The 12,801-nt window shown below is 36.8% G+C and overlaps 1 protein-coding gene across 2 annotated transcripts in view; it reads left to right on the top strand.

Annotated features, from left to right (window-relative positions):
* Positions 1-12,801, top strand: part of ACER3 (alkaline ceramidase 3) — a 52,002-nt gene that overhangs the window by 23,633 nt on the left and 15,568 nt on the right. For both annotated transcript variants that reach the window (XM_074918603.1, XM_074918594.1), the window contains 4 exons: positions 4,359-4,411; positions 8,550-8,602; positions 10,818-10,899; positions 12,030-12,065. In XM_074918603.1, coding sequence (XP_074774704.1) covers positions 4,359-4,411; positions 8,550-8,602; positions 10,818-10,899; positions 12,030-12,065 — 224 coding nt within the window. The remainder of the gene's footprint in view (positions 1-4,358; positions 4,412-8,549; positions 8,603-10,817; positions 10,900-12,029; positions 12,066-12,801) is intronic.

The following is a 12,801-nucleotide window of genomic DNA, read 5'->3' as shown; positions in this document are numbered from 1 at the left end:
GGGCCCTGGGCTCTTCTGGCTGCTGGACTGTGCCTGGGAGCTGCTTGGGGAAAGGGCTGGTTAGAGCAGGACGGGTTCATGCTGCAGACTGTTCCAACAATTCACTAGTGCAGACGGTTCATTACAACGTCTGGGAACAGTCCCAGCCAAGCTCGAGATTACTTGTAGAGCTGGACCCTTGGAGTCAACAAGGTCTCTCCTGTCTCTTATGCTGTACAGGGAAACCATTACAGAACATAATAATTAAATAAAAATTGTTCATTTAATTCTCCTTTTTCATCTTGTTTCATCCCTGGACTGTTTACTGTTGTGTTGTTGTTTGGTTCAGGTCTATCACTGTAAGAAGCTATAGCTGGAATTCAGCTCTAGATTCAAACACCTAAACTTGTGTGTCTACCTGTGCAGAGGGATCTGCTTCCCACTGCAGTCAGTAAAGAATCATTTGGCTTATCGTAAAATATCCCCTTATTTGGCTAGCTGAATTATTCATTATAATGCCATTGTCTTTTGTGGAAGCTCTGACACCTAGTTCATGTGTAGATACCTAAATAAAGGTGTTTGCATCTGGAGAGTTTTTTCATACAGTGCCTGTATAATTTAAATTCAAACCACATCTATGAAATCCTAATAAGCTGCTTTTTCTATAAAGGCTTTAGGCTTATTATAAGACTTTTGAATGCTGATGTATAGTTTTGTATCAAAAGGAATTATTACTGATTATGGAATACTTCTGATTCTTCCTAAAACTATTGAAAGATGCACAGGGAGTATTTGTCCCTCTGGGGTTCAAATCCTGAGAGTTTATATGGAGCTGGATCTCCTGTATAATGTGAGATTATTTCTAGCATGGATATTACCCTGAAGACTTTGATGGTGTTGGAGCACAGTGAAATAACTGTGTATGAAATAAAGTTTGCAGATGCGTTGCTTTTAGGTCATCACTAACACAGCTATTTGATCAACTAGCTGTTACCATACACTGTGTTTGCTGCAGGACAAAAAAGACTGTGTTACTCTATATATAGCAGCTAACCTGACTTTGCATTTCCAGTCTTTTTAAGTGCTATTCTGATCCTATAATATTGAGACTTAATGTGTATTCTGTGCTTAATACATAATTTATGTATATCCCTTGTAACTTGAGAGGTTCGTTGATGTAAAAATGCTGAGTGACTTGTATCTATGAAAACTGAGTTACAGTAGTTAGAGAAGAAATGGTATTGCTTCAGATGGTGTTAAAACTTCCCAACCAAAAGCCTAAAACAAAAACTGTAACCCCCGCTTACAAGATAAGGAGCAAATCTATTGCTCGGTTTGTCAATGGCTGTATGGGAAAGTTGCTTCTGTTGAAAACTGGTATAATTGCAGTGATTGTGTTCACTCGTATTTTGAGAAGTACAAAGCTGATAGAACATCTTATTGCAGTGAGGATTTTTGTGAAGTAAATAAATCCCCTAGGAATGTTTTGATCCTGAAGTTATGCAATGAGGAGTGTACCTAAAGATACCTGCATTCCTGCAGAACCGCAGGTAGAAGATACATCTGAAGACATCCGAGTTTAAGTATTAAACCACTATTTACTGGAGACAAATACATGTCAAGCCCCTTGTAAATTTACAAGTTAGACTTTGTGTGACAAAAAGGTAGTGTGCTCTGGGCATGACAGAGGAAATAAAGATTTCCTTGTAATTCTTGGCACGTGATAGGTGTTTCCTCTTTTTATCCTGCAATGTTTCCAGCACCGAACGCTTTAACCCAGCATTAGGCCACGAGACAGCAACTCTGACCAGCGCAGCTCTTGGCTCACTGAGTGCAGTATTAGGTGTTTGTTCCCATCTGCTGGAGTTTACCCGTTATACAGCGATGTTAGTGAAGCAGAATTGACATACGCTTCAGCTGCTACAGTTCAGTTCATCATCTTTTAATGCAGTTTCCATCCTTCTTTTTGAAGAGGTTCATGAAGCTTTTTGCACCATTCTGTGTTAAGCTATAACATATGCCAAAGGTAGCAAATGAGAAACTTGGTTATTAGCTCGTTCCATATCTAGATGTAAAACGTTTTTAAGTTATCCCTCTGCAATGTAAAACATGCCTTTTTAAGCTATGCCTCTGCAATGAACAGGTATAAATGGATTATGTAAAGAATTCTGTTTCATTCTTTAGTCTTCACTTAAACCCTCTCTTCAGAAAGTTGCTATTGTGCATAGTTGCCATTAATAGTGTTTGAGCAAATGTTTGTGCAGTCTTGAGAGTGAGTGTCATCTGATGAATAATCTAGTCATATAATTTCAGCAGTTATCTACTGAATGCACTTAAGTACCAGACAGACTTGACCATGTTTGTGAGCTCTGTCAAGACTGCAGCAAGCAATATTACAGTCATTTCCAGTAGATATTTTTTATTTGTTTAACAAGTTTTCTTGTTTCAGGTAAGTATTTTCTTGCTATGAAATTATAGGTAAAGCATCATTCTCCAGCACATAGTAAAATCTCATAATCAGAGATTCTTCAAGTGTGATCATTACACAGAAGCAAGAGGGTTTTTTAATTATTTTTGGAAATGCATTGTAGCTGTGGGATTAATGACCTGAAACACTAATATCTGCAGCATTCTTGATTTTTTTCAAAGACTGGAAAGGAAAAACAATGTAGAAATAACTGCTTCTAATTACACAGGAGGAAGGGGAGGAGTTCAATAGCTGATTCTTAAGATTTATTGACACCAATAATTTTAACAAAAACCCCCCAAAAAACCCCAACAACAACATATTTTGTTAATTTAAAATTGGTTGGAATTTCTTATGCAATGATTTTACCCATATTTAAAAATTACACTTGTTACAAATTTTAAAGAGTTTGTGTCATGAAGATACTGAAGTCACTGTGACAGCGAGGATAATAGATGGTGCTGTTTTAATGATGATTTTAATGTGTTTTTTTCTTCAGAGTGAACAGTAGGTGTAATCTATTCTGTATATATCGAAAAATGGCTATGAAAATTTCTCATTAAAATTTCAATGAAGGTGAAAAACAGTTGTTGCTTATTGTTTGGAAAGGTTTTTCAGAAGCAAAACAATTTAATCGGAACTCACAGAAGTGCATATGGTTGTTTATATTCTGGTAGACAGCCATGCTAAATTTTTCCAAAGAATTAATGACATTAAAGTATACGGCAATAAGGTTTTAAATGCAGCTGTATTAGTTTTCTGTTTCAGTAAAGTTAGGTATTTCATTTCATTGAATGTACATAATCACAATTTTAGTCTAATGGCGTCTAAAGAAATTGTCTCCAGATATGTCTGTCAGCTGTCTTGGGAATCCTTTACAAAATGCACAGTTTGTTAGAGAGGGGTCTGTTTATCCATCAGTGAAATCTAGATGATGTAGGAAACATTATGCTCTTGCTGCAAAGCACAGCAGCAGTACCCAGTGATCAAGGCTTGACTTCAAATCTCTTTGCTTTCTCTGAAACTAGAGTCTGACGTTAAGCATAATTTCTTGAAGGAAGACAAGACATCGCATTAATGTACTAGTTCTTGCAAAATAAAAATGAGCTGGTGCTTAATGAGAGTGTTTAACTGATAACACTTCAAAGTAATGAGTGATACATTAAATACCAGCTTTGCTCTAAACAGTGAAATCTAACTTCCAAGAAACATTGTCCTTGTCTGACTGAAAAAAATGTGTGTGGGCAAAGTAAGTGTCTCAAATTAATTTCAGAAGTAAATTCAGAGTTTAAAAATAAAATATTTCAAATCAATAAAAATCATTACGTAGAAGGATGAGCTTCCAAGGAGAAGACTTGGAAATGGTGATCTTGTTTCACAGAACGTATCCATACTGTTGAATTTTGTTTACCCTGAATTTCTAGTTCTGAATTGTAGAAGCAATTCATTTCTGCTTCTAGAGCTGACAGAAAGCTCCTTGTAAAATTTACCTTTTAAAACTGGACAATAAGCAGAAATATCACAGGCTTTCAGGAGTACTAGCAGTTGAATGATGCTTTGCGTTACAGGATTGAGACGGATGTAGTTAATGTACTTAAAAAGAGGAACAGAATGATAATGTTGTATTCATTCTGGGTTCCCTCTGCTCCTCATCTCACTGAGATTACAGCAGTTCATAGGAGACAGTATTGAGAGGAGAGGAAGAGGACACCCGCCCCCCAAAAAACAAATTCAAGGACATCACTGGTGATTAAAGTAGGTAGCTGTGAAAAATTGGGGTTTTGTCCCTGAAATAGGATGCTGATGTTCTAATTTATTTTTTTTTCCAGTGAAGTTCATGCATTTAAGAAAATGTACCTGAAAGTTTCCCTTCTAGACTTCTATGTTAATCATAGTTTTGATTTGTTTTCAGCTGTGGGATTGGGATCTTGGTGCTTCCACATGACCCTGAAGTATGAAATGCAGGTGAGTATTGATAAGCAGCTGTGAATCATTTTATGTGTGTATCTCACTATATAGTCACACTGCCATTTCTTGACTAGATGAAATTCATATAATGTGAGTTAATCTACCTTCGGTATCATTGTACGTGACTCATGCTCTCAACAAAGAGAGGAGCATAGGTCTTGTTTCATTAGATATTTTCCACTGATAGATATACAGGAATATATACTTGCATCTAAAATAAGAACTATAATCAATTACTTACATTGGTGGAAGACACTATCCTTTGGGAAATCATATATTCTTTTTACCTGAGTTGCTATTCTAGAATTTTTACAGCTTTGGATTAATAGCAAGTAGTATAGGCTAGAGTTACTGTTATTTATTGTATCCTTTTTTTATCTTAAGGTTTCCTATTACGATTTCTATTTATCTAGATGTACTTGTAGCATTAATGTGGAAGTAATTATCTTTTGAGTAGCAATAATTGAGTCTTCTCTCTTATTCTCAAGTAGAAGGCATTCTGTAATAAATCACTGGGCCTAAGGATTTGGTCCTGATGTTTCCTGTTTTCTAAAGGGACACAAAGAGTCTTGTCCTGTTGTCCTGTTTTAGGTCTGAGAAGATTAAGGAAATTAATCTTTGAATCTAAGGGTGAAGTGAGATTCATTTCAACTTAAAAAAACCCAAAACCCTTGTGTTTAAAAGTATGTGCTGGCAGTCTGTGCTCTCACCATAGTCAACAGAAACACAGTTACATCGGTGGAGTTTAGAGCTGGGCTGAATCATTCTGCAGACTCCAGTGGCACTCTTAACTTGAATATCATTCCTTTGTCTGAATATAGGTGTTTAGTGTCATTTTAGACCCCGTGAGTGTTCTGTCTGGCCTCCAGCTGCCATCCCACAAAGGTGCAGGTCTCTCAGACCCCCTGTCACATCTGCAAGGCTTGGGTTGGGTGTGTTGGAGGTGACAGAGCGTCTCAGATGGCATTAGGTGCCTATGTGGTGGCAACTGAATTGAATCCTGGATTAATGCTGATCATAATGGGACCAGAGACACTGCATACATGGGCACCAAAAGTTATGTGTCTTAAACTGTAACTGAATGACCATCTGTAGTGAGATTTGTCTCTGTAATGCTCTGTTTTATATCTCTGGCACGTGCTGGAAACTGTCAGCCTGTATGGAGCATACTGTTGCCACCACGTAAGAATATCTGGTGCTTTTCTTGGCATGAAAAAGGCAGTTTCTGGAACCATTTTACCACTCCCTCCCAAATTGAGGTGTGATTTACCTATATTCTCTTCAGTGGTAAAACTGCCTTGAATTTCCACCTTTTCATCTCTCTTCCCTCAGCTGCTTGTTCCTAACCCTGCCAGTTCTTTCTTACACAGATGCAGAGGTTAGCCAGGCTACTCTGAAACCTAGATCATTAAAGTGATCCAGGCTTAAAACATTCTTATGTGTGGTGGGATTAGGTTTTTTGTTTGTTTGGGGTTTTTTTTTGCGTGTGTAGAGCCTATTTTAATCCAAGTCACTTTGATGCTGCTTACCCTGTAGTTCTGGTGTTGCATCAGAACAACTAAGGAGCCTGTGAGCTGTGGTAAGTAAAGGGTGGGTGGAAGCAGGTGAGAGGGGAGCAGGAATGTCTTGCATCATCTTTCCAACTGGTGTAAAGGGCTTCGTGTGAGGCAGAGAAAGTACACTTATTATTTTGGCAGCCAAGTGAAATCCACAAGTGGCCCATAATTACTCTTGATTGCTAGCTCAGGAATCACTGTAGAGGAAACCAGTAAATAATCTTTCCTCATTCACTTTGTCTGTTGTTAGGATTAAAAGTAAGCATTGATAGCTGTTTGAAGAGATTTTTTTTTTTTTTTTTTTACATTTGTTTCTCAATCTTAATACTATAGATGGTCAATTCAAATTGCTTAATTAGGAGAAATGTGAAAACTTCTGTTCCTGAAAGCAGTTATTTAGAATACTTCTGGAGCAATCACTGCTGAATACTTCTGAAGCATAAAAAATTATTTTTATGGGAATCTGAGTGTGCATCCCTCAAGAATCCAAAATGCTTATTTAACCAGCAAAATCAGCTCACTGAGTTTCCTTCTATCCATGTTTCTTCATTGTTCAGACATGCTCTTGACAGTATTTCTGGAAGCGTTAATTCCTTTGGATACATATGCCGTTGTCTTCTGCAAGCAAATTCTAACTTGGATCTTTTGAGAGGCTCTTGGATGTTACCACTGTGTCCCTGAAATGCTGCCAGCATAGAGTGTAATCAGCTGTCCAAATTTGAAAAAATTTGCTGTATTTCTTTCCCCCCCCCCTTTTTCTTTTATGAGGCCTTAAATGACTCACACTCTTAGAGCTGCATGAATTAATCCTGCAGCTAATTCCTATCAGACTTGGTAAAGCATATCACTGAATTTATAATAGCTATTAGTACAAAACTGAATTCAGCTATTGCTTCTGGTTTTTTCCTCTCTAAGGCATCACAACAAAGATAAACTAATGTGGTGACCAGGTGCCAACCTAACACACCCGTCCAGCTGCCACCTATGTTCCTGATACTTTCTATGTGCCACCTGTTGTGGTCCCTGGCTCTATAATGCATGGATTCAGGGATTTAAACTCTTTTCTGCAGGGTTAGTTGTGTGCTGGATCTGTTGTTGGAAGTGGCACACTGTGGGACAGATTGAGAGAAGTGGTGGGAGTGTGGGTGAAGAAGTAAGACTTGCCTTGTCAGTGGCAGCTACTCTGTAGATCTGTTTAGCAATATTGCAAAACGTTTCCTGAAGTTTATGTGACCAAAAGCTAATAGTTCACACTCATCACTGATGATGAGACCACAAACACTAGATCACTGCTTTTTCCAACATGAAATTTCAAAAATAAAAGAAAGTTTTTGTCTGCGCAGTTAAAAAAATTCTCCCAAACCAAGGAGAATCAAGTTGGCTTTATTAGAAGGGTTTGTGTAAACTGATACTGCTCTTAATGCATCTCATTATTCAGAAAAATATGGTTGTGTACTTGTTAAGTATCCTATCCCAGTAGTGGGAAGGTAATTCTGTCCAGGCAAGGCCATCAACAACTTTCAGACTGATGATGTAAAAAAAGATCAAAATCTTGTTTGCATCCAGTTCTTGCTTTTCCTAGGGAGAAATCAAACCTGTAACAAATCTAAGATGCCAACTATTAACGTTTGCTTAACATATTAGAAATCAGAGTTAGTGGATCTTCATTGATCCATTTGTATGCTTTTGCATTTTCATGATTTTCAGTCCTTTATAAAAGGAGGTAAGTTTAGCTATATATTTATGAGCAGAAATTTCTTAATGTTCTTTAAGAAAAGATTTAGAAGAAAATTATGCTTTTTTTTTTTTCCCCCTCTAATGATGATTAAATGGCAATTTTGAACATACTTGTTCTTGAGAAATCACCTTGTTTGTGATTACTATTTTAATTCCATCTCCACTAAGGCGGCAGGTTCCTGAAGAAGTAACTGTTTTAGCAGTAATACACCGGTCTTCTCACAAAGTATATAAATTACTTAAGACAATAAAACGTCATATGGCAGCCATAATTTGGGAAAGAAACCAAACAAGAACCCCACAACAAACTAACCAAAAAGACCTGTCTCTGAATTAAAACAATGTAAGAAATTTCAAAAATTAGGAAGGGAACGTGGAAGCACGTTGCAAGGTACTTCCAGTGGGCTAAAGTTCTATTTTATGTTATGGAAAAAAAAATATTTCAGGTTTTCTGTGAAGTTTGTACAGAAGTAAGAAAACGCTACTGGCTGTATTGAACAGGCTATAAATGGGGTGGTCTTATTCAATCTGAGTTTATAAAATAATTCTTACAAATGTTTGAAGAGGTATGAACAGCGCAAATGGCATGATTCTTTGAAGGCGTGGGCTTTTTATGAAACGTAATAGTCAAAAGATTCAGAGCAATAAGCTTATTAACACAGCAAGCTTTCAGCAGTTTAATAGGATTTGACACTGCTGAGTAAAGTACAGTTAAGAAGGTGGATATCCAAATGACTTAAAAACTCCTGTTTTCTTAAGACTTATCTCTCCTTAATTAACTCTATAGACAACCGTGTGAGTTTAAAGTAGTTTTCATGTTTTGATGTCTCTGCTTTTTGTAGCTGTTGGATGAACTGCCAATGATATACAGTTGTTGTGTGTTTGTCTACTGCCTGTAAGTATTTGTTAAATGTTTTTTTCTGAATATTTATGAAATACTAACTTTTGGAATGTAGAATCTGTGAAGCCCGATCTAGTGTATAGTGAGGCTGATGCTGAAACTTCTAATGATTTCAGTGAGATCTGTTTTGCCAGCAGTACAACATTATGACTTGCCCATCAGACCACCAGGCTGGCTTTAGTCCTAGGTTTTGCTAATTTAGAGATGTTTTACCAAGGTTTTTTTTTTAACAGGGGAAAAAAAAACCACAACCTCTTGTTAAAGACTTTGTGTAGTATGCCACCAGAGCTCAGGGTTACTTGGTATGTAAACAGCAGACACAATAAAATCAACTTCAGTAATTCCTACAAAATTATCAGCATTGTAATTTATTTGAGCTGTATTTCTATGATGTAGTCTGACTCCAAATGCAAATTTCAGATTTCTGGTTAAACCTGCTTTTCCACTCATCTGGAAAATTAAAGAAAAGGTTTTATGAAGAGTTGAGAGCACATTTTGTGGAGAATGTCTTGGAAAATGCATGACAGCTTAATGCCATGCCAGGATGTTTTCTCCCCTTTAATTTCAGGAGCAACGTAGCATTTGGTGACTGTAAAGATACCGTAAGTTGGCTTTTTCTTGCCTGTTGCTGCAAGGCCTGGATTTAACATGATTTGTTCTGTCACTCGGAAAATCCAAATGATAAATCAACTTGTTGCAGAGAAAAGGACAAAAAAAAAAATAAAAGTCTTTTTAGTTCTGAACAGATCAAATATTCAGCTGTTGAAAATTGGAATAACTTTGGTGAAGATTACTGGTAACTTGCAATGGAGATGGGATGCTGTGGGGCTAAACCCACATCTGTGGAAATTACCATCAGTTTGTGATTCATACAGTAGAACGATTTGTGCAGACTCAGGAGCAGAATCATAATGCCCCTGTTAAGTGGAAATATTTCCATTGTAGCTCCCTATCTCCTTGAAATTGCCTTTGCATTTATTTTGTCTGATTTGAATGTGATTGGGGAAAAAGATGAGAAGTGGCTGTAAAAATCTGTTTGAACCAATAATCAGGCTTATTTTGTGCAATGGTTACTCGATTATCTTCAAAAGCACTGAAGTCTGTTACTGCATTTATAGCTCTAATAAGATTCTTTGTGTGTATGTTTGGTAGTAATTAAAATGTTCTGAAGAATGACCTAATGTTTAGTTTAGGAGGCCTTTAATAATCGTTTTGGTTTTCTTGAAGGTAGGTGGTGGGGTGGTTCTGCACGGGACATTCCCTTATGCATCATTCAGCCCTACCAACTCTGCGTAATTACTTTGGCAAGCCATTTTGCAATGTAGCACATCATGCTGTCTTGTAGGTTTTGTTGGTTTTTGTTTGTTGGTTGTTTTTTTTTTTCCCAGATACTCCTATCTCTTTTTTTTTTTTTTTTTTTTCATCTATTCATCCATAATGGTGTCTGTTTCCAAAAGTTTCTAACCAAATAAACAAGGCAGATGTAACTTGGAGTTATATAAACAACTTCCTCTAGCCCTAATGATTTTGTGCTTGTCAAAGTTCATCTTTGTTGGGTTTTTTGGTCCTTTTTTTCTGATGGAGATATGATCTGGGATGTGTGTGTGTAATTCCATCACAACTGTGACTGAAGTGTAGTGTAGAGATTGCAAAACCGATTTTAATTAGTTGCTTTACATACTGGGAGCAATTAGCTGTTTTTACCTTCTACTTCTACCAGTACCCAATCTAGCAAATTTACTGCACTGTGACTGTTGTAAAGCCATAAACAATCTGCATTTTAACAGATCTCTAGAGTTCACTGTTTTGTAAGGCAGTCCGTTTCCCATGCTGTCTTTAGCTCACAGATGTAATGTTTTTTTGGCAGCTGTATTGCATTTTAAACTCATTTCTAATTTGCCATCCATTATCACCCCTTAAGCACCTTCTGAAAGTGCTTCTGCTTCCCAAACTCTTTCCACTGGTTGGGTTATTTTTTGTGTATGTGTGAGTTTATGGGGCGCTTTTGTACTATTTAAAAAAAAAAAAAAATAATCACTTTTACCAATAAATTTACACATCTTTATTGGAACAGCTACAATTTCTTGAAGGGCCTGAAACTCATTTGGATCAATTTTCTCACAAATTTTGTGATAATATACCTTGAAAAAATGCATCCTTTATATGGTAAGTGATGAATGTTATTGCTCTCCTTTCTGTTCTGTTCCAGGTATGAATGTTTCAAGTACAAGAACACAGTCAATTATCCACTGCTTTTCTTGTTAATAACATACAGCTTCGTAGTCAGCATAGTAAGTACCTTTTTCTAATACGGCATTTTCACCTGTAAATTGACAGTTTTCTTGCCAATGAAGGAACGTTCCACAGGCAACACTGAATCTCTCTCACTTCCAGTCAAGAAGGACAAATTATTCTTTTGTTGGGAAAATTATGTCCTGACCAGAGAACCCTGAAACCTTTCTATCTAAACAACTGTCTAGAATAAATGAAGAAGAAAAGCAGTAATCCAGTTGCTGGAGTAGGAATGTGAGAAAAACAGTCACTGTTGACTTGTTATGAGACCTTGGACAAGCTGCATTCCTCATCTTTCCTCACTTTAATTCATCTACAGAAATGAGAATAAGCCTGTTCAATAGACTGCAAAAAGTGAACTGTTATACACAGTCCAGGATATTTACTGGTGTTGTAAAGCAACAGCTAGAATAAGAAAGGAACTTTGCTGTTAAAAAAATTAGAAGAATTTTAACTGTGTCATGGCTAACTTGATTACCTTTGTCGGTGCAGTGTGCCCTCTTTATGAATAAAATGAGTTTTGTGCTGGCTGTCAACCACAGATGGAATCTCCTGGATTGTTTGTATTGATAACCATTTAAAAAAAAAAAAAAAAAGGTAGTATTATAGGTTGTCATCTACCTTCAAAATACTTGCCTGTTCTCCCTAAAATTTTTTACACTTGTGGCATGTTATGTCTAAGGTCTAGTGCCCTTCTGTCTTCAAAAGCAGAAACAATAGGAAGAACTACTATTTTTTTGTAAGATCAATTGAAATGTTAATGCATTGTCAAAAACATTAATAATAGCAAATCAAAGTAGAGTACATTTTCTTCTTGCAATGCATATTGAGAATGTGTCTGGTAATTTCTGCATCTTAATTGGTTTTGTATGTGTTGCAACTCTGCTAAATGAGGATATTTTAGATGTTAAAATCTGTATTTGTGCTTCTTAATTTAACATAATTCCACAGTTCCTAACCTCAAGTTTTGCCAGAGGAAACTTCAGGTGTTTAATCAATTTTAATGGTGCGTGGATAGGCACCTGTGTCTTGATTCTAACAGAACAAGTCTTGGCAATATTTAGATGAATAATGTTCTAATTGTTCTCTGTTGCAAATTGTCTTTTATTTTTTTTTTTTATCTTTCCAGGTTTACTTAAATTTGAAAGAGCCTGTGTTCCATCAGGTAAATCTTGCTCTGTTGGAGAAGCTAATCTTGTTTTAAAGTATGCTGGTTTAGTGGAGTGTTTTACAGGATTTTATAGCTGAAAGAAAGATGGAAGGCAAGCACAATTTGCCTTTTTCTTTAAGCAGTATTGCTTCATGTCACATTGCCATCCTCTTACTTGGTGACTTGAAAAACTAGAATGGTTTAATGCATGTTGTGTCTTAACATTTGATCTAATATTTCACGTGGTTTTCGTCAGTGACAAGTGTAACGAGGTGATATTGGCTGTGGGCTAAGGGGGGGGGTGTGTGTGTGTGATTTAATGAGTCCTTGTCTGCTGCTTTCCAGTAGCAGCTGCTGTGAAACTGTGACATGGCTTAGCACTGTGTTCTTCTCTCCACTTTAACATATTAGTTTGGGCTTTTTTAACCATTCAGTTTTACTTTGTGCAAGTTCAAGCTGAATTTAAACACAGAATGTCTTCTAGAGTTACGTAGCAAGCCTGGTTGTTACGGTCTTACAGCCTTAGTGGCATTTCTGGTACAGGTTCCTTAGGAGGTTACAAATCATGCCTGTTTATATATGCCATGAGGAGTTTTCCCTCATTTAGGATTTTCTGATTAGGGATAACAGCTGAAAAATTGCCAAGCAAAAGCACTGAGCGCTTTGCAGGACAGGGCTTTAAAGCTTTAATTTCTGAAATTGGTAGTGCCGTTGCTTGTCAAAATGTGCCTGCTGCATCAGCAGTTGTAAA

This window comes from Athene noctua, chromosome 1 (assembly GCF_965140245.1).
Source record: "Athene noctua chromosome 1, bAthNoc1.hap1.1, whole genome shotgun sequence".
Classification (NCBI taxonomy): Eukaryota; Metazoa; Chordata; class Aves; order Strigiformes; family Strigidae; genus Athene; species Athene noctua.
This window is presented reverse-complemented; position numbering and strand designations above follow the sequence as displayed.